General features: G+C 41.9%; 1 protein-coding gene across 1 annotated transcript in view; it reads right to left on the minus strand.

The window, feature by feature from the left end:
* Positions 1-264: 264 nt before the first annotated feature.
* Positions 265-23,294, minus strand: part of gsk3ba (glycogen synthase kinase 3 beta, genome duplicate a) — a 220,351-nt gene continuing 197,321 nt past the window's right edge. The window contains exon 11 of the mRNA XM_070893571.1: positions 265-6,233. Coding sequence (XP_070749672.1) covers positions 6,163-6,233 — 71 coding nt within the window. The 3' untranslated portion in view covers positions 265-6,162. The remainder of the gene's footprint in view (positions 6,234-23,294) is intronic.

A 23,294-nucleotide genomic window follows, 5' to 3' on the forward strand; every position in this document is an offset into this window, starting at 1 on the left:
TGCAGCCAACAAAAAAAGGCAACAGTCATAAACAATTGTGAACTCTGCCCTGGATGCCAGTGACCCAACATAATTACCTACATTATGCATTCTATAAGAGTAGAATAAAGAGGACATTCATTTTTAGGTGCAAGTTTTTGAAAATTAGCCTCATTTGGCATTGTGTACAATATTAACATTAATGCATGCAATTTGTTTAAACAATTTTATATCCCTCATTATATAATGACTATTTATACATTTAACTGTTTTAATACATTGGTTAGATAAGCTTCAGATTACATACCAGTAAGAATATTGCTTTCCTATAGCTCATGAAAGAAAATCTCAGAAGAATCTTTACAGTTTTAACACTAGACCTGCTGCTAAAATACATTTTATTGAAATAACATACAAACATAAGGGCATAATCTTATAAGATGGTATAAGGGAAAGTCATAGGGTGTAGCTAAAAAAAAATCCTCTTAGAAAGGAAAATCTCCCAAATATTTTTATAGTAGCATTATCTAAACCATGTGGTTGTAAATTGTAATCACATCTAAAGTTACTTTTCGCATAAAGTCTTCAGCAATTTCAAAGCTTCTATTTGTTAAAAAAAAAAGTTGGCCTATTCTTCTGAGTTTTGCTGTTAGCATAGGAACCTACTTCACTGGTTTGTTTTAAAAAAAAACAAAATCAAAATTTAACAGATCTTACCAGATTCAACAAGCTTTGATTCCAAGCTTTTAGTATTCATGCACAACACAAAAATGCATTATGTTATGTTTTACATGACACTGGATCTGGCATTTTTCATACCATTATATCAATTTAGGTATAATTTTATTTATTTAAGCCAAATAACACTTTGAGGAAACAAGAACAGCAGCAATTTCTATTATTTTCTCGGGTAGCTCACTTGTGTATGTATTCATATACAACCATATATTTTGCAGTTCAGCTTCACATTGTTTACCAGTCAGATGCAAGTAATCACAGCTCCGTCTGAATGCAGTGTAAATAAAAATTGAGTAGTGATTGAATTCACAATGATTGCATTGTAAAGTGGTTCATCTTGAATACTTCTGAAGAAAATGCAACTGATGTCTTGGTATTTGCCACGGTTGCTTTATAATACTTTAAAAATTACTAATGTGTTTTTAGATGCATATTATTGCCAGCAAACTGAATTTTATAACAAAATTAAAGACATTAACTTTTGAGATTTAAGAGAAATTTAAGCTTTTATTTGTATTCAACATTAGGGCTACTTTAATGTTGGTTCATAATATATTTTTATTGGGGTATGTTGGAAAGAGGGCAAAGAAATACTTTATATTGGAATATTGAAGTGCCGGTGAATGTTGAGCAGCTCAGCAGGGTCATACATGTTGTGGATCATGGAGTCAGTGATGCAGTTGGTTCTGATGCCTTCTGATACATTGATCAGTTATAGTGAGCATTTGGACTACTGACCAAACTGATCACTAAAACAGGACTCTACTTTAACCTCTCTAAGCTTAACATCTCTTGTTAGAGGTTCAAGCCGCTGGGCTTTGAGTGTTTTAATAGCCATAAAATGGGCATATTTATATTGAAATACAATATTTTGATAATTTTTCTATCACAATAGCTTTTACTAGTAATTAAACTATATTTTTCACATGTATTTAATTCATAAAATGCTACGGTTAAGACATTTTATTAAATACACAAAAAGGCAGACTACATTGCAAACCTACTTTATAGGTTAATCCCTGTGAAAGGGTTAACCACTTTTACTTGATCAAAATCAACTGCACATTAAAAAGGAAGACTTACAAAATTAGACAGGAAGGGACTATGAATTGTTTGTGGCCTATCCTACTTTTTATTTAATGCAAATTACAGTACCAGTATCTATTCGGAACCGAGTCACACAGAACGAATTGTATTTACAGGGATAAACATCAAGCATACTTCACAAAAATTTATATTAAAATGAAATAAAAATTCAGTCACAAACAGAAGCATTCAAGTAATAATGTTAAACAGGTCTTTTTTTGTTTTTTGTTTTTTTAAAACCAAGACAGTTCACAAGTGATGCAATGGTTGTATATTATCCACAGTCCTTTTTGACAGAGAGGTGGTCACGCTTTTGTATACAGGCTGTGTGAAGCATAGCAAAACATCTCTAATGCGGATTATACAGGCAAGCAGGTAGTCACACAAGTAAATTACCACGTTTAACCCTTTGTGTACCAATTGCAAATTGCAACATAAAAACAAGGATATAGGCAAGGACTTCAACATATCCCCTTAGACAGTTTCAAAGATTTGGTTGGTCTTTACAGCAAAATTCTAACCATTCATTTCAATTCCAGAAATCATTGGGCAGGCAGCAATTGGCAGACCCCCCCACCCCCCCCGAACCACACACACACACACACACACAAAAAAAAAGTTCAAACCAGGAGAAGTTTGGATCAAAGTTTTGCTACTTTCACTATACCCTGCCACTGTGAGGTCTCTTGCTACAGCTCACATCTACTTTGCACTCCTGGTATAATGACACTATTTGGATCATTTCAGGACCAGGGAACTGAAAGAGGAATGGCACCAAATAGCACTTAAAAAACCCAAATTAAAGCACTGAAACTTCATTGCAGCCCTTGCAGTACAAACAGGTTGGGCTTGAATTTCATTCTAGCTGGCTAGCAACATGCTAGTGGATGGCTCTTATTTGATTTACTGCTTAATCAATAGCTACATTCCTGAATCACAGTCTCAGTAAGCTGACTAAAGTATTGTATCTGCTTGACTTTTTCTCTCTCGGAATATGGAGGGTACTGAGATTCAGTATTTTGGATATTTATACTAATGAAGCCCATCCCAACCAAAATATCAGTTCACATCGCTGATTAACTCATTCACTACCTGCTGTCACTGTTATTTTCTGCAGCCCACATCTTAAACATTCCCCTGCAGCATCTTCTTGGGACCAGGGGGCTGAAGTGGCAAGGATGTTCAGTTTTGTAGTGAATAAGCCTTTTTTTGGAACAATAAAACACACACAGATGAGGAATATTTATTGTGTATACTAAAAATAAAAGCCTAAAGTACATAATACCGGTTTGAATATTAATTTCCATATTGTAATAAAAATATTTTTGTGATGCTCACTATTAAAGAATGGCTTACACCAAAAAACTGTACAAACTAATCCCAGATGGTTCTCCTACTATTTGGGACTCCCTTAACTTGTCCACAGAGCTTGAAATTGCACGTGTATACCTGCCGGTCTAGGGTGCAATGTCACCCAGGTCTGCTCAGCACTTTGACTGCAGTACCCAGCAACATCTACTGGCAAGAATCAGCACAACACTGAAAATTACTGCTCATTTTGGATTAGTCTAATTTAACATGTTATGTCCAAGACCCTTCCACCACACAGATTCTGCAGCTCAAACTGGTAGAATGTTTAAGAACAGGCCATGGCTTGGAAATGTGCTTCTTACTGTATCAGATTTTTTTCTTAAAATACAGGAACTCTAAGCCACCTCTTCCTGATTTCCCTTGTATGGAACATTTATCTTGAACTTGTAGACTCCAAAAAGTGTTCATTTTGATCAGACCCGCAAACATATGCCTCAGTAAAAGGAGAGCACAGCATAAGAATAACCAAATTCTGAATAAATCTGTCTTCTCATTAATGGACTGGTAGCTGAGGCTAGTGGCTGGCTCAGGACAGCAGCAGGGGCCTTACGAGCTGGTCAAAAGAGTACTAAGCAGAAAAAAAGGTGAGGGAGAATTAAAAACAAAATACAAAAAAGATTTTGCAATTAGCTTCCAAACATTTCATTCTCCCATTGTTTTCAATGGCACTGTCACGCTAAACAAATGGTGAAACAATTATTTCCTCGTTATGGTAATGCAGGATCTCAAAAAATGAAGTGGACTAAAGTTCATCATCCTGTGGTACTGAATTGCCAGAATATGCATGGACAACTGTTAGGCTGAATCCCTATTAGGACATGCTATCCAACTTTCAGAAGATAAAGAAAATGTCAACGTGGATAGTATTATAGGAATCACTGCATGTGCAGCCCTATTCAGCTTTACTTGGAAATTCACTCACTGCTGGTACACTGCAGAAGCCAGTCCATATGTTGTTGCTTGTAATGAATATATACTGCAGCCAGAGGTGCATTAAGGATGAGCAAATCATTCAGATTAGACTTGCCCTTTATTCCATTTTTGTCCAATGCCCACTTCCCCACTACTATATTGCGTGGCATTTCCTCATTATATATCATTTTATATATCTAGCTTATGTGGATGTAAAAAATGACAAAAATATCACCAGTGTGGTATTTTAGCAAAAATAGTGCTAAGTCTGTTACAAAAACAGAAAGGAAAAAAGGGACGAAAGTTCAATGGACAATATGAACTTGTCCCTTTAAAGGCACTATCAAATCCTAACAGTTCTCTCATCCTTAGTACAAATCCACTTGAACTTCAGAAGCTGCACTTGACCAAATTAAAGCTGCAGTTCAGATAGGAAGCCATGTACTGGGACACTCCAGTGTTAACTCGGTGCACACAAGATAAAAGCATTTGGTAAAACAAGTGTCATTAAAATCAAGATTTGCATTATAAAATGTCAAATAATTATATCATTTGTACATTAAAAATTTTAAGTCATCGGTTCATGCAGCACTAGTAGCAACTCTGCCAGGTTTACTTTCATTCCTAGTTTCATATCCTACAGTAAATTTTGGGAGAGTAAAACAGAGTTGGCATAGCACATATAAGTGTTCAAATAGTTGGTTATACATGTAACTTACTAAAATTTGTATTGTAGATTTCTTTCAAATTAACTCTGCCAAATCAACTGAAATCAATTATTTTCTGTAGAATACTCTAGCTTAAAATCTCAAATTGTCATAACCTGCTGAGAGCCCAAACATTTTAAATAATGAAATACGCAACTTTTGACGTGTTCAACAATTCTGTACAACTGTTTTTGTTCCAACTGCAGTGTGAATTTGATGTTACCAATAAAAATAAAAATTCTCTATGGGACAGAGGTTAACTTAAAAAAAGGTACATAAAGGGTTAAATATGAAAGAAACTGCAAATATACTTCAGTGAGGGTCATCAATTAAAAAAAATCAAACATTGGAAGCAAAGGCACTCCAAACTATATACTATACAGCGCTAATTCCTTATTGTTACATTGTAGCTGCAACTATAGTACAGAATTGAAACTATATGGCTTTAAAAGCTCTCCTACAATTAACGAAATTTGCCCTGAATGTTTGTTGCTCTCATCAGTTCCCAGGTCCACATACTTTATTTATTTTTTATTTACAAAACAAAAAAAATTAAAAATAGGGTTTTTGGGAGAGGAGGGGTGGGAGTGGGGGGGGCGGAGGAGACAGAGGAGGAGAAGAGACAAGTCTGAAATCAGTGGGATCATTTTTACACTCCTTTGAGAACTGAAGACTGTATTTCAGTTGGTGTAGCTCAGAAATCTACGGGGACCTGTGGATTTGTTACATATACATTTAACTTGGGTGTACACACTACACTGCTTCGGCAATGTCTTGCTTTAAATAAATGGGACCAGTACAGAGTGCATTGGACCACATTTCTTTTTAGCTCTGCAGTCAAATAATCAAGTGACAAAAAAAGTACTGAAAATATCAAACTTCACCTCAACACAGGGAAATATTATGGTGATTGGAGTCTCCGGTCTGTCTTGCAGTGGTTGTTTCAGTGGATCTGTACCCTTGTCCATATGTTGCTGGTACAGGTCCAGTATTGATAAAACCTAATACCTATAACTAAATACTACCACTTTCTTACTCAGATTCTTAAAAAGGAATCTGTTGGCAATGCTTGCCAAATCCAAACCCTGCACTACACCAGAGTGAAACACACCTTTCATGTTTTTGGATTGGGTGGGGGACATTTGAACACTATGGCAGACTTCAATAAAAGATTGTCGAGGGAGGAGTTTAACATTGCTCCACATTCCTTTTCAATCCCTCTTCAGTGAGTAAATGATCAGTTTGTATTTATTTTGTGTATGTTTTTTTTTTAAACAAGATTAAATAAAATGAACACTAATGACATTTTTTCATAGTTGACCAGCATTTTTGCAGCTGACTGGAAATTTGAGCCAGGGCTATCCCATCCTCAGGTTGAGTTGGATGCAGAGGCTGAAGCTGCATTGGTAGACTGTCCACGGTCCACAGCAGCATTGGTATCTGGGAGAAAAGGGAAAAAACATTTTACATTATATACAATAAAATAGGTGACTTGTGTAATTAATTTCTGGAATGCTATCTAAACTCGACTTGATTTAAAAACACTGGCAGGTGCAGTACTGTAAATTCCAATACACGAACTCCATATAATAATTGCACAACATGCATCACCATTAAACTCTCTAAAAAAAAATCTATAAAAGTAGCTATAGAACAACTTCCCAACTAGAGGTGTTTTCTGTCTTCTCGGTAACTATTGGAATATAGGACTTGTTAAAAAGCTACTGATCTAATAGCTATAAATTCTGACAATCTCTCAGTAGTCCAAATTTAGAAAGAGATTCAAAATGAGTTTTGAATTTTAAGTGAAATTGGGAAACTATCGGTAAGTGTTTTGAAACTTAAGCAAACAAATATCTAATGGTTAAAAATCTGAACTGCTCAGATATGCTAAGCAAAGGAAAATAATTTCTGAGGCAATAAAATACTAGTGTCAGTAAGTTGGAGAGAAGCATTTTTTTTTAAAAAGGGAGAACCTAAGTGCACATTTACCTTGACTCAGAACAAAGTTGGACAAAAGTGGAACTGTCTCAAAACAGGCATGACAGTTGGCAAGAATGGAATTTGAAAGATTTTGTGTACAAGTTAGTCCTGAAACAAAAGAAAAATACCAACAGCTCTTCCACCACTTTATCCATGTGGTAGTGATAGTCCTAACTTTTAGCTAACCCTTCCACACAACTGCAAAACATTTGGAAGCCACATTGCAGACACTCAGAACTTTTCAAACAATATTTAAAAAAATCTTGACATAGAATACTGAACTGCTAGAGCTCCCCGATGAAGACCTTCATTTATGAATCATAAAATATTACCAGTACAGAAAAAAGGACATTTAGACACCAAGTCTGTACCTGTGGTTTTCTCCTCGTGAGCTGACTAACCAAATTGCATTCTCCTGTTCACACCCCATAGCCTTCAATACTCCCTTTTTTCAAGCAACTATCTATTTCCCTTTTAAAACAACTTATGGACTTTGCTGCAACAGTTTGTAGGAGAGAATTCCACATTCTAACCTCCCCATCAATTCTTTGCGATTATCTTAAATTTGTGCCCTCTTGTTTCCATCTTCTAGACTAGTAGAAACAATCTTATTTTGAAGTGTAACTGGCAAATGAACTTCAATATAGATAAATGTGAGGTGGTACATTTTGGTAGGAAAAACGAGACCACATACTCCGTGGAAAATGTGTGTAAATGGGGTAGAGGGGCCGAGCGATCTGGAGATACAGATACACAAATCATTAAAAGAAGCAATGCAGGTTAATAAGGCCATAAAAAAAAAAATCAAGCAAAGCACCAGGGTTCATTTTTAGAAGGTTAGAATTGAAAAGTAGAGAAATTAAGTAAAACTTATATCAATCCTCAACTAGACCACACTTGGAGTGAACAGTACTTCATATTATAAAAAGGATATAGAGGCAATGGAGAACGTACAAGACAGATTTACTAGAATGATACCAGATCAGAGAGGCTATATCTATCAGGGAAGATTGAACAGGCTGGGGCTCTTTTCTCTACAAATGAGAAGACTTGGGGCTGACCTAAAGGGTTTGATAGGGTAGAAGTAGAGAATAATATGTCCTTACTATACAGTATAAATGCACACGAGGCCCATACTTGAGAAAAGGTCACTCTGTGACCAGTTACCTTTATTACCAAGACCGCCAGTGATGAAGGTGGGTGGAGCTGCCCCTTTTATACTGGAAAGTTCAGGTTAGGAGTGTCTCCCACAAATTCACCCCCTGTGGTCAGTGTTCTTAAGGTGCACAACTTAGGTCAGCTTATACATGGGTTACAATGATAGTTGAATACATGACATCACCTCCCTGCCAAAGTCTTATTGGGATCACAGGTTAAGTCTCTGGTGGTTTACGCTCCCTTGTAGAGCGCCTTAGGTGGGGCTCCGGTTGCTGGGCGCTGGCCTGAGTGTCCTCAGGCCTGCCCACACAGTGACTGGGCTCTCCTCCACTTGGTTCCGGTGTTTGGTCACCTGTGGTGGAGTAAACTCTGTTTTGTTCTTTCTCCGCTTCTTCTATGGGGTTGCTGAACCTCCTTTTAGTTTGATCCATGTGTTTGCGACAGATTTGTCCATTGGTAAGTTTAACTACCAAAACCCTATTCTCCTCTTTGGCAATCACAGTGCCTGCAAGCCATTTGGGCCCTGCAGCGTAATTAAGGTCATTGACATCAATACATCGCGCCCTTGCATTCCTGTCATGGTAGTCACATTATGACAGATGCCTGCTCGCAACAATTTCTTTCATAGTAGGGTGTATAAGGGATAACGTGGTTTTGAGCGTCCTTTTCATTAGCAGCTCTGCGAGTGGAACCCCTGTGAGCAAGTGTGGTCGGGATCTATTGGCCAACAGGAGGCGCGATAAGCAGCTTTGCAGGGAACCCCCTTGGATTCTGAGCATCCCCTGTTTGATTATCTGCACTGCTCGTTCCGCCTGGCCGTTTGAGGCCAGCTTGAACGGTGCCGTTCTGACATGGTTGATTCCATTGCCTGCCATGAAGTCCTGGAATTCAGTGCTTGTGAAGCACGGACCATTGTCGCTGACCAAGACATCCGGTAGACCATGGGCGGCGAACATTGCCCGTAGACTTTCTACCATGGCAGAGGGTGTGCTTGAATTTAAAATGGCACACTCAATCCATTTGGAGTAGGCGTCTACTACAACCAAAAACATTTTTCCCATGAAAGGACCTGCGTAGTCCGCACAGATGCGTGACCATGGCTTGGCGGGCCAGGACCAGGGGCTAAGGGGGGCTTCCCTAGGTGCGTTGCCCAGCTGAGCACGTGTTGCACCTGCGAACAAAAAGTTCCAGGTCTTCATCTATCCCTGGCCACCAAACGTGTGACCTGGCAATTGCCTTCATCATGACAATGCCCGGGTGCTCATTGTGAAGTTCTCTGATAAACACCTCTCTGCCCTTCTGGGGCATGACTACTTGGTTTCTCCACAGTAGGCAATCGGCCTGGATCAAGAGTTCATTCTTGCGCCTAAATAACGGTTTAGTCTCCTTAGGGCATGCCCCGTACATGGCTGCCCAGTCCCCATTCAGGACACATTTCTTAACTAAAGACAGTAGTGGGTCTTTATTTGTCCAGACTTTAATCTGATGGGCTGTCACAGGTGAGCCTTTGCTTTTGAAAGCTTCAACAGCCATGACCATCTCAGCATCATGTTCAGCTGCCCCCTCAGTGGTGGCTAGTGGTAGCCTGCTGAATGCATCGGCGCAGTTTTCAGTGCCCGGTCTGTGCCGAATTGTGTAGTCATAGGTGGTTAACGTAAGTGCCCACCTCTAAGCGAGCCGATGCATTCGCATTTATGGCCTTGTTGTCGGCCAAAAGGGACATTAGGGGTTTGTGATCTGTCTCCAGCTCAAATATCCTGCCAAACAGGTACTGGTGCATTTTTTCTACTGCATATACATATATACATGTTAGGGCTTTCTTTTGTACCATTCCATAGCCCCTTTCTGCCCAGGACAGACTTCTGGAGGCATAAGCTACCGTCTGTAACTGACCATTGGCATTCACATGCTGCAACACACACCCGACCCCATAGGACAACACATCACACGTTAAAACTAGTTTCTTACACGGGTCATATAATGTTAACAGTTTGTTAGCGCATAACAAATTGCGTGCTCGATCAAAAGCCCTTTCCTGGCTGTCCCCCCAGACCCAATCGCGAACTTTGCGTAGGAGCATGTGTAGCGGCTCTAACAGCGTGCTCAATTTGGGAAGTCACCAAAATAGTTTAGGAGCCCCAGGAACGAACGCAGCTCCGTCACGTTACGGGGTCTGGGTGCTCTCTGGATCGCTTCCGTCTTGGACGCAGTAGGGCTGATCCCATCTGCTGCTACCCTCCTCCCCAGGAATTCTACCTCTGGAGCTAAGAAGACGCACTTCGCCTTTTTCAGTCACAGCCCTTCCCGGTCCAATCTGCGTAGCACCTCCTCCAGGTTGTGGAGGTGTTCTTCAGTATCGCGTGATGAGGATGTCGTCTTGAAAACCACCGTCCTTGGAATCAACGAGGAGGCTTTCCATATTTCGCTGAAAGAACACGGCGGCCGAACGAATCCCGAACAGACATCTGTTATACTCAAACAACCCGTTGTGTGTCGTGATGGTGGTCAGCTTTTTCGACTCACTCGCCAGCTCCTGGGTCATGTAAGCTGAGGTCAGGTCCAATTTTGAAAAAAGTTTGCCACCGGATAGCGTCGCAAAGAGGTCCTCTGCTCTAGGTAGCGGGTACTGGTCTTGGAGTGACACCCGATTGATGGTGGCCTTGTAATCGCCACATATCCTGACCGACCCATCCGCCTTGAGCACCAGCACCATCGGGCTCGCCCAGTCACCGAATTTGACTGGCGAGATGATGCCTTCCCTCAGCAGGCGGTCCAATTCGCATTCTATCTTTTCCCGCATCACGTACGGCACCGCTCTGCCCTTGTGTACTGGTCTGGCGTCCGGGTTTATGTGAATTACTACTACCTTGGTCCCATGAAAGTGCCGATGCCGGGTTGAAGTAATGAGTCAAGTTTATCCAAGACCTGTGAGCATGATACTCGCTCCAAAGAAATTGCATTGACATCGCCCCATTTCCAGTCCATGACAGCAAGCCAACTCCTCCCCAGTAGTGCGGGACCGTCCCCCGGGACAATCCAGAGTGGCAACCTGTTCTCCAAATCTTTGTAGGTCACGACTACCGTGGTGCTGCCTCGCACCGGAATGATCTCCTTTGTATATGTCTGTAGCAGTGCGCCAATTGGCAATAATTTTGGCCTCCTGGCCTTGGATACCCACAACCTTTCGAACTGTTTGATACTCATCAGGGACTGGCTGGCCCCCCGTGTCTAGCTCCATTAATACTGGGATGCCATTGACAAGCACTATCATTATCGGTGGCGCCCTGGTATATGAACTGTATATGTGCTCCACATGAACTCGCTGAACTTCAGCTTCCAGCGATTTCCCCCAGTATTCATTTGGCCTCGCAGGGCTTACATCGGGCCCGTCCTCCTCGTACATCAACCTGGCTGCAGGCTTCCTGCACATACGCGCCAAGTGACTGCTGACGTTGCAGTTTCTGCAGGTATATTGCTGAGCTCTTGCTGGAGGTGTGGAGGCAAACACCCAGTATGAGCTGGAGGCCCCGTTGTTGGAAACAAAACGTCCATTACCAGTCGATCGTCTCTGACTGACCCTGTAACTGTCCTTAAGCGCACCATTAACAGGTGTTGATGGCCCCATTACTGGCCGCATTGTCCATTGGGATGGCATGAATCACCGTTCAGCTAGCCATTGTTTCTGTTGAATTCCCCCTCTGGGTTCGACTACATGCTGGGGCATGTCCGATTGCCCTTGTCTGCCTAGAGAACTGTGCCGTGTTAACAATGTTGACTCACTGGTCGTTTGCCGCATTTGAGCCAAGATTTTTGCCATAAATCATTCTGGCCTCTTCCTCCCGAGATAATTGTCTGGGCTATCATAGCCGCCGCTTCCAAAGTCAAGTCTTTGGTCTCAGTTTCCTGAAAACCCCAGCATGTCCGATGCCTTCAATAAAAAAGTCTCGCAGCGTCTCCGCTCTGCATGCATCTGGGAACTTACATAGGATCGCCAGTCGCCGGAGATCTGCCACGAAGTCTGGAACACTTTGCCCTTCTCGCCACCGGTGCATATAAAACCGGTGTCTCGCCATGTGCATGCTGCTCGCTTGTTTAAGGTGTTCCCCGATCAACTTACTGAGCTCTTCGAACATCTTGTCCGCCGGCTTCTCTGGCGCTAGAAGGTCCTTCATCAGCGAGTACGTTCTGGATCCACAAACCGTCAGATGAGCCCTGCGTTTGTCGGCCGAATCCTGTCCCAACCATTCCTTAGTGACAAAACTTTGCTGTAGCCTCTCAATAAAGTTGTCCCAATCATCACCAATACAGTATCTCTCTTCTGTGCTGCTAGTGGCCATGCACACGTGGTTTAAATCCCAGTTTCTCGTCGCCAATAATATGTCCTTACTATACAGTATAAATGCACACGAGGCCCATACTTGAGAAAAGATCACTCTCTGACCAGTTACCTTTATTACCAAGACCTCAAGAGGCAGATGGTGGGTGGAGCTTCCCCTCTTAAACCGGAAAGTCCAGGTTTGGAGTGTCTCCCACAAGTTCGCCCGTGGTCAGTGTTCTCAAGGTATACAACTTAGGTCAGCTTATACATGGGTTACAATGACAATTGAATACATGAGAGAGAAGATGCTTCCACTTGTGGGAGAGACTAGAACTAGGAGCCATAAATACAAGACAGTCACTTACAAATCCAATAGAGAATTTACCCAGAGTGTAGTTAAAATTACACAGGATATACAGCATGGAAACAGGCCACTTGGCCCAACCAGTCCATGATGGTGTTTATACTCCACTTGAGCCTCCTCCCATCTCTCCTCATCTAAATCTATCAGTATAACCCTCTATTCCCTTTTCGCTCATATGTTTGTCCAGCCTCCCTTTAAATGCATCTATACTATTCGCTTCAACCACACCCTGTGGTAGCGAGTTCCACATTCTCACCAGTCTTTGGATAAAGTAGTTTCTTCTGAATTCCCCATTGGATTTCTTGGTAACTATCTTATATTGATGGCCTCTAGTTATGCTCTTCCCCACGTGGAAACATTCTCTCTGTATCCGCTCTATCAAAACCTTTCATAGGGTTCAATTTTCCCCAAGCCCGTTTTGTGGCGTATTGCCAGTTACGCCCGTTTTTCTAGGCCAGAAATATTTTGCCAAAGTTTCCCCGATGTATAATTCGAATTTGGCGGCGCGCAGCGGGTCCAGTCGCCTCGGGGGTGGAGCCTGCTGTCTGCACTGAAAAAACTATGCCGCACCTTCTGCGCATGTGTGGGAAATTTTTTTAATGTTTTTGACGTCGTTCCAATGGACGCGCATGCTCAATACAGCTCGGATTTGGCAATCGGCCATTTTTAAAAGAGCCAGTTGTGTGTGTTACAAGTGCTGTGTGAAAGCATTGGAAAAAAAAAATCGTAGCTGCAGTAATACAAGATGCAACACAGTGCAAGGACCAAGAATTTCTTACAGGAAGAAGTGGAATCATTAGCTACTGTGATTGCGAACTGATGGCAGGAGCTGGACACCAGCAGAGGTCACATAAAAGTTCCGCCAAAAGAAATGAAAAAACGCTGGAACCAAGTTGCAGAAGATTATTGCGCAGTGGTGAACACCATGAGATCTGGAGGCCAGTGTAAAAAGAAATGGCAGGACCTTGGTCAAGTAGTTAGTGTAAGTAATATTTTCATTCAATGCAATTGTAAATGTGACCAGCTGTATATGTCCCACCCAGCAGAAAGACACCCTCTCCAAAAAGTTGCATTTTCATCTTTGAGGAAAGTGGCACACAACAAAAGGGAAAGAACTTGAACAGGAGGAGGCCAGGCAAATCTGCACCCACTGACACCCTTGGAAGAGAGGGTCGCTGCTTTGATGGGCCCTGCCTGGAAAAAAATCAATCAGTACTGCACAGGCTGGCCCACACTCTAGGGAGAGGGTAAGTCCTGCAAATTCATCGTGGCCCTTCAAATCAACCTGCTGCCTGGCCTACGATGTGTGAGCCTACTCATGCCACCCTCTGCTGCTAACAATTTGACTGTTCTGTTCTATTTTGCAGAACTTGAGTCCAACCCCGACGATGCAGAAGATTCAGACGCAGGCGAGCCTGAAGAGGAGAACATCTTCCAATCCATCCATGGGGGTGAGGGGGAGGGGGATGGAGCTGGATGAAGCTCCCACTGTTGTGCTGACTTTGGAGGAGGTGCCGCTCATGGAGACATGGAGGAAGGGACTGAGTGTAACGTAGCCAAGTTTGCCGACGATACAAAGATGGGAGGAAAAGCAAAATCTGCAAAAGGACACAGACAAGCTAAGTGAGTGGGCAAAAATTTGGCAGATGGAGTATAATGTTGGAAAGGGTGAGGTCATGCACTTTGGCAGAAAAAAAAATCAAAGAGCAAGTTTTTGTTTAAATGGAGAAAGATTGCAAAGTGCTGCAGTATAGCAGGACCTGGGGATACTTGTGCATGAAACACAAAAACTTAGTATGCAGGTACAGCAAGTGATCAGGAAGGCCAATGGAATTTTGATGTTTATTGCAGAGGGGATGGATATAAAAGCAGGGAAGTCGTGCTGTAGTTGTACAGGGTATTGGTGAGGCCACACCTGGAATACTGCATGCAGTTTTGGATTCCATATTTACGAAAGGATATACTTGCTTTGAAGGTAGTTCAGAGAAAGTTCACAAGGTTGATTCCAGAGATGAGGGGGTTGACTTATGAGGAAAGGTTGAGTAGGTTGGGCCTCTACTCATTAGAATTCAGAAGAATGAGAGGTGATCTTATCGAAACGTTTAAAATTATATGAGGGGGATTGACAGGGTGGCTGCAGAGAGAATGTTTCCACTGATAGGGGAGACTAGAACTAGAGGGCATAATCTTAGAAATTTCTTCTCTGAGGATTGTGGATCTGTGGAATTCGCTTCCTCAGAGAGCTGTGGAAGCTGGGACATTGAATAAATTTAAGACAGAAATACAGTTTCTTAAACGATAAGGGAATAAGGGGTTATGGAGAGCAGGCAGAGAAGTGGACCCAAGTCCATGATCGGATCAGCCATGATCGTATTAAATTGCGGAGCAGGCTCGAGGGGGCTTCTCCTGCTCCTATTTCTTATGTTCTTGTGAGACTAGTGGTTTGAGTGTTGGTGGGACATTCTATGGTTTCACGGCTTCCGAGATTGCGGGTCCCAGTGGTGTGGTGCAGCGAGGGACACCCAGGGCCCCACCTTCCGAGGTTGCGGATCCCAGTGGTATGGTGCTAGTCACACCCACGGTGAAGAGGGGAAGGAGAGCTCGATAGTGCTCTCCCGAGATGCAGGATCTAACAGATGTGATTCAGATGATGTCATTGAGTGTGGAGAGCATTGACCTTACGCGATCACTCCTGGACACCATCAGTGGGGTGAGTGATGAGATAGCGGGACTGTCGGGAGAAGTAACAACACTCACGAGAAATGGGAACGATATCCGGGACCATCAGTGAGGGAATAGTGGCCATGAGGGAGGGAATGTCAGAGGTAGTGCAAACCACATCACTGGCCATGGAGGGAATGAATGTTGCAGGTCGTTGAGACACTGTCAGGGCGCATGAGGGACGGCACGTTGGAGTTAGCTGCTGCAATAAAGGAACATGCCCAGACCCTGCGCCCATTGACAGAATCAACTGCCACTCCCACTCCAATCCCCACACCAGCCTCTGAAGAGCTCAAAGCCGGGCCCTCCAACTGGTCACCTGACGCTGATGCCCCCTCCCCCACCCTCAAGAGGTGCGCAGTATTCTAGATGTTAGAAAGAAGCAGCTTGGTATCAAGCCCAGAAACACTGTGCCACCACCTGTGGGCAGTGGTGGTAGAGAGTCCAAGACCAAGCGCAGCGGGCGGTGTTAGAATAAGGGGGAGGAGAGATGGGTGCAGCCTGTCTTTGCTGCTGCTGTTATTATTATTGTTAACTGTTGTAACTGTTTTCAAATTAAAAGTTTTTTGTAATTTATGTAAATTTACAAGTTTATAAGTGATCTTAAAGTAAAGTTTGATGCAAGAATAATTTTATTAAAAGTTAAGTTATTGTAAACTTTTGAATAAAATATATTTTACATCAAAACTGAACCATGTTCCATTAACACAACATTACGGAACAGCTTCAAACAGTAAACATGTCCATGTGGAATAGTTGTCGCTGACCATCAAGACGTTCGCTGGTGGCGTTTGAGTAAAAAAAAAAAGAGAAAACTTTTGAAATCCAACTAATTTACACTTCTACATTGACAGGTAAAAAAAAGTTAAACTTTATTATTGATTTTGACAGTGTTGACTCCCTCCAAAATCTCGATTTAAAGACAATAGCATCTTTCAGCACAGATTTGTAAATGTGCGCTGGTTTTCTTAACTCACCAGAAGGTTTTTCGGGAGTGGCCAGATACGCCGACCTAAGAGAAAAAAATATTGACCAAACTGCAAACAATTAAAAAAACCGGCGCAGACATGAGGGAACGCCCCCCCCCCCCCACCCCCACCCCCACCATGACATCAAAAAAAAAATGGCCTAGAAAAATCGTAACAGTCAGTTACACCGGTGCAGATCGGAGGGGGAAACTTTGAAAAAAATACATACGCCAGAAAAAAAAAACGGCACAAAATGACTGGGGAAAATTGAGCCCATAATTTTTAAAGATCTCTATTAAGTCACCTCTCAGCCTTCATTTTTTCAGAGAAAAGAGACCCAGTCTATTCATCCTTTCCCGTTATGTATGCTCTCATATTTCTGGTATCATCCTTGTAAATCTTCTCTGCACCCTCTCCTGTGCCTCTATATCCTTTTTATAATATGGCGACCTGAACTGTACGCAGTACTTTAAGTACGGTCTAACCAAGGTTCGATACAGGTTTAGCATAACTTCCCTAATTTTCAATTCTATACCTCTTTTTAAAAAAAAACCCTAGAGCTTGGTGTGCTTTTTTAAAATGGCCTTGCTAACCTTTGTCACAACTTTGTGGTGTATTTGTACTTGGATCGCTTTGTTCCTCTACATCACCTAGACTCGCACCCTCCAAGTAATGTGACCTCCCTATTCTTCCTACCAAAATGTAACTCACATTTATGTGTGTTGAACTTCATTTGTCAATTATATGCCCATTCTGCAAGTTTATTAATGTCCTCCTGTAATTTGTTAGCCCTCCTCAGCATTGACTATCCACCCCCCCAATTTGCGTCATCCGCAAATTTAGAAATTGTGTTTCTGATTCCAAAGTCTAAATCATTAATATAAACTGTGAACAACAGTGGTCCCAGCACTGATCCTTGTGGAACACCACTACCCACCTTCTGCCACTGTGAATAGCTACCTTTTACCCCTTCTCGCTGCTTTTTGTCCTGAAGCCAGCTAGCAATCCATTCTGCTACTTGTCCCGAATCCACATTCTCTGACCTTGTTCATCAGTCTATTATGGGGGTACCTTATCGAAGGCCTTTTGAAAATCTAGATAAATTACATTTACTGCATTACCTCTTCAAAAAAGTCAATGAAGTTGGTCAAGCTAGACTTTCCCTTTTGAAATCATGCTGACTATTCATTATTATATTTTTGGTTCTAGAAGTTCTTCTATTTTCTCCTTTAGTAGGGATTTCATTATTTTTCCTACCACTGATGTTAAGCTGACTGGTTTTATAATTCCCTGCATATGTTCTATCCCCCTTCTTAAATTAGAGGTACATGTTAAACCTCCCTTATCTGGAACCCTTGGGACCTGACCTGTTCTGGATAAGGAATTTTTCCAGAGGGGTGGGCACGTTAAATTGGATGGTACTGAACAAGGAGATATTGGGGCTGGGAGTGCGGCAGAGATATCATGGGGGGTGGTGGATCACGGGGTCAGGCCAATGATTGCGGGAGTCAGCAGCGAGGAAGGTCTTCAATTTGTTCATGTTGGAGTTCTGCGCATGTGCCACCTGATGGCCGGGAATGGTTTTGGACGAGGGGTGGTTCCGGATAAGGGAGGTTCAACCTGTATTACTTTAGCTATCCGCCAGCCCTCTGGCACTACACCTTTTTCGAATGTATTATTAAATGTGTAGCACTGTCTCTGCCATCTCTTCCCTAGATTCTTTTAAAATGCAAGGTTTTATCCTCTGAGTTTGATTAGTTTAATATATCCCCTCTTTATTTTAAATGCACTTATCTCATTACTAATCTCATCATCCAATGTCATGTCCACCCGTTCTATCTTCCTGGTAAATACTGAAGCAAAATAATTATATTTCTGCTGTTTCTCTATCGTTACCTGTGGTATTATCCTGTCTAGCCCTTAATGGCCCTACTCCCATCCCAACCTTCCTTTTTTAAAAAAAAATTGATGTGCCTGTAAAATATTTTGCTATTTTGTTTTATATTGCTTGATAATTTAATTTCATAGTTCCTCTTTACCTTCCTAATTGTTTTTTTGGCTTCTCTCCCAACCTTTCGGGGGTATGGAGAGAAGGCAGGGGTGGGGTACTGAGGTTGCATGATCAGCCATGATCATATTGAATGGCGGTGCAGGCTCGAAGGGCCGAATGGCCTGCTCCTGCACCTATTTTCTATGTTTCTATGTTTTCGTATTCTCCCTCATCATGCACTTCCCTGCTGTCTATGTACTTAATATATGCCTCTTTCCTTACCCTCAATTGTTCCCTTATGGCTTTATTCATCCATGGAGTCCCATTAGTGTTTAGTTTCTTCTTTCCTTTTAGTGGAATAGTCCCAGACTCTGTTGAACACCATTTTAAATGTTTCCCATTGCTGTTCTACATTGTTGATTGCTAATTTGTTGCCCATTTTATTTTCCCAAGTTCTATTCTCAGCCCCTCAAAATCAGCTTTTCTCCAATCTATTGCCCTGGTTTTCGTCATACTATGTCCTTCTCAATTATCAAATGTGTATTATATTATAGTCACTATTGCCTAGATGTTGCCCTACTTTTACTTCTCTTACCTGCTCTGGTTCATTCCCCCATTACTAGATCCAATAGCGAATCCTCCCTTGTTGGGCTTTTTATATATTGGGTTAGAAAGGAATCCTGTACACATTGTAGGAACTCCATTCCCTTTACCTACCTCTTCTGTCCAATTAATATCGGGGTAGTTGAAATCCCCCATGATTATTATGCCATGCTTTTTTTCACTCATTTCCCTAATGTGTGTGCCTATTTCTTCCTCCACCTCCCTTCCACTATTAGGTGGTCTATAGACTACATCTATTAGTATGATTGATCCTTTATTATCTTTTATCTCTACCCACATGGGTTCTATTTTTGTCTCGCTGATAGCGGAGTCAGTTTTTTCTACTGCTATTATGTTATCCTTAATAAGTACAGCTACTCCACCTCTCCTTTTTCCCTCTATCTTTTCTAAATATGTTATACCCTGCAATGTTTAATTCCCAGTCCTGATTTTTCTGTAGCCATGTGTCAGTAATCCCTACTATGTCTGGTTCTTCAACGCATGATTGCTTCCAGCTCCCTTGTTTTATTACGGACACTGTGTGCAATTCTGTAGACAGTTTAACAGGATTTCATTTCACTTTATATTCAACCATCTTTTTAGACTCTTGTTCGATAACTCTATTTATTCCTTTGCCATCAATGTCCTCCCTTACTTTATTCTTTCCTGTGCTCTCTTTTCCTGTTTTGTTTATATTTAGGCTGCTTAAGTTTTTTGTAGATCCCTCCCCACATTGAGTTTAAAGCCTTTGCCACTTACCTATTTAGCATTTCCACTGGGACACTGGTCCCATCCCGGTTCAGATGGAGTCCATCCCATCGGTACAGCTCCTTCCAGTCCCAGGACTGGTGCCACTGTCCCATGAAAAGAAACCCCTCTTTCCCACACCAGCCCTTTAGCCATGTATTAATTATTTTGATTGGTCTGCTTCTATGCCAATTTGCACATGGCTCGGGCAATAACCCAGAGATTATAAGAATGTGGGACTCAGTCCCACAAGGAGTAGTTGAGGTGAACAGCATAGATGCATTTAAGGCAAAACTAGATAACCATAGTGGGAAAGGAATATAGGATAAAGGAACATAAGAAATAGGAACAGGAGTAGGCCATACAGCCCCGCGAGCCTGCTTCCGCCATTCAATATCATGGCTCATCTGATCATGGACTCAGCTCCACTTCCCCGCCCGCTCCCAACAACCCCTTATGGCTCAAGAAACTGTATTTGTGTCTTAAATTTATTTAATGTCCCAGCTTCCACAGCTCTGAGGCAGCAAATTCCACAGATTTACAACCCTGAGAAAAGAAATTCCCCCTCATCTGTTTCAAATGGGAAGCCCCTTATTCTAAGATCATGCCCTCTAGTTCGACTCTCCCATCAGTGGAAACATCCTCTCTGCATCCACCCTGTCAAGTCCCCTCATAATCTTATACATTTCGATAGGATCACCTCTCATTCTTCTGAACTCCAATGAGTAGAGGCCCAACCTTTCCTCATAAGTTAACCCCCTCATCCCCGGAATCAACCTAGTGAACTTTCTCTGAACTGCCTCCAAAACAAGTATATCCTTTCGTAAATATGGAAACCAAAACTGCACACAGTATTCCAGGTGTGGCCTCACCAATACCCTTGTATAGTTGTAGCAAGACTTCCCTGCTCTTATACTCCATCCCCTTTGCAATAAAGGGGAAGATACCATTGGCGTTCCTGATCACTTGCTGTACCTGCATATTATCCTTTTGTGTTTAATGCACAAGTACCCCCAAGTCCCGTTGTACGGCGGCACTTTGCAATCTTTCTCCATTTAAATAATAACTTTCTCTTTGATTTTTTTTCTGCCAAAGTGCATGACTTCACACTTTCCAACATTAGACTCCATCTGCCAAATTTTTGCCCACTCACTTAGCCTGTCTATGTCCTTTTGCAGATTTTGTGCGTCCTCCTCACACATTGCTTTTCCGCCCATCTTTGTATAGTCAACAAACTTGGCTAACGTTACACTCGGTCCCTTCTTCCAAGTCGTTGAGATTGTAAATAGTTGGGGTCCGAGCACTGATCCCTGTGGCACCCCACTAGTTACTGGTTGCCAACCAGAGAATGAACCATTTATGCCGACTCTCTGTTTTCTGTTAGTTAGCCAATCCTCTATCCATGCTAATAAATTACCCCCAACCCCATGAACTTTTATCTTGTGCAGTAACCTTTTATGTGGCACCTTGTCAAATGCCTTCTGGAAGTCCAAATACACCACATCCACTGGTTCCCCTTTAACCACCCTGTTCATTACATCCTCAAAGAATTCCAGCAAATTTGTCAAACTCGACTTCCCCTTCATAAATCCATGCAGACTCTGTCTGACCAAATTTTGCTTATCCAAATGTCCTGCTACTGCTTCTTTAATAATGGACTCCCAACATTTTCCCAACCACAGATGTTAGGTTAACTGGTCTATAGTTTCCTGCTTTTTGTCTGCCTCCTTTTTTTTTTTTTAAATAGGGGAGTTACATTTGCAGCTTTCCAATCTGCTGGGTCCTCCCCAGAATCCAGGGAATTTTGGTAAATTACAACCAATGCATCCACAATCCCTGGTGCTACTTCTCTTAAGACCCTAGGATGCAAGCCATCAGGTCCAGGGGATTTAGCTGCCTTTAGTCCCATTATCTTACTGATATGTTAGTGGAGTTAAATGAACAAGGGTGGGAGGAGGCGCATAAACACTGGCATGGACCTATTGGGCCGAATGGCCTGTTTCTGTGCTGTAAATGCTATGTAATACTATCTAAGAGTTGCTGCCTTGCCAGTGTGCTACAAACCAAGCTTTCTGCGCCAGCTTTACATGGACCAGGGCAAGCTCATTTTTAAATTTTTTTTATTGATTTTGAAGTTTGTGCTGTAGCTGCTATGTAAGACCTATTGTCACATCATCCCAGGTGGACTGGAAATGAAGATTGGCCAACAAAACAGTCAATCAGCCTTCAAGGTGGAAATAGTTCGGGTACAAACCAAACATATTCACAGAAGGAAAGATAGGGCATCCAAAGCTACAGCTCCCTGGATAAAATAAGAATGAGAGGTTAAAATAAACAGAAAAAGGAGGTTTATGATAAATGCCAGGTATAGAATATAATAGAAAACCAGGCAGAATACTGAGGGTGCAGGAAAAAATTGAAAAAGGATACAATAAGGGCAAAGAGAGAATGAGAGAAAAGATTAGCAGGTAATGTAAAAGGGAACCCAAAAATCTTCTTTAAACATAAAAAGTAAAAGGATAGCTAAAAGAATGGTGGGGCCGATTAGGAATATAAAAGGAAATTTGCTTGTGGAGGCAGAGGGCATGACTGAGGTATTGAATGAGTACTTTGCATCTATCTTCACAAAGGAAGAGGATGAAGTTAATGTCACAGTAGAAGAGAAGGGAGTAGAGATATTGGATCGGATAAAAAGATAGAAAGGGTAGGTTATCACAAAGTTAACAGTCACCCAGTCCAGATAGGGTGCATCATAGGTTGCTGAAGGAAGCAAGGGTGGAGATAGTAGCTCTGACCACAAGCTTTCAATCCTTTTTGGATTGAGGAGTGGTGCCAAAGGACTGGAGGATTGCAAATGTTGCACCACTATTCAAAAAAACAAGGGGGTGGGCAGGGGGGAATAAAGCTGGTAAATATAGGCCAGTCAGTCTAATGCCAATAGTGGGAAAACTACAAAATGAATTCTCACTTTGGGAAGCATGGATTAGTTAATAAGGGACAGCCAGCATGGATTTGTTAAAAGGCAAACGTGTCTGACTAACCTGATGAAGTAACAGAGTGCTGATGAAGGTAGTGCAGTAGATGTTGTAGATATGAACTTTCAAAAGGCATTTGATAAAATACCACATAACAGACTTAGTTGGAAAATAGAAGCACGTGGTACTAAAAAGGACAGTGCTAACTTAGGTACATAACTGGCTAAGGGATAGGAGATTGAGAGCAGTGGTGAATGGATATTTTTCTGACTGGAGAGAAGTATGCAATGAGGTCTCCCAGGGTCTGTATTGGAACCATTGCATTTCTGGTTATATATAAATGATCTGGACTTGGGTATAGGGAGTACAATTTCAAAGAGGGGGACACAAAACTTGGCAATGTAATAAATAGTGAGCAGCAGACTTCAGGTGGGCAGACAGACTGGCGAAATTGTCAAACACATGACATATGCAATTTAATGCGGATAAGTGTGAAATGATGCACTTTGGGAGAAATCACATGGAGAGGCAGTATAAACTAAATGGTACTATTTTGAAGGAGGTGCAAGAGCAGAGGGACCTGGGGAGTGCATAGGCACAAATCTTTGAAGGTGGCAGGCCAAGTTGATAAGGCGATTAAGAAAGCATGTGGGATACTTGGCTTTGTAAATGGG

The sequence above is a fragment of the Pristiophorus japonicus genome, chromosome 11, assembly GCF_044704955.1.
Source record: "Pristiophorus japonicus isolate sPriJap1 chromosome 11, sPriJap1.hap1, whole genome shotgun sequence".
NCBI lineage: Eukaryota > Metazoa > Chordata > Chondrichthyes > Pristiophoridae > Pristiophorus > Pristiophorus japonicus.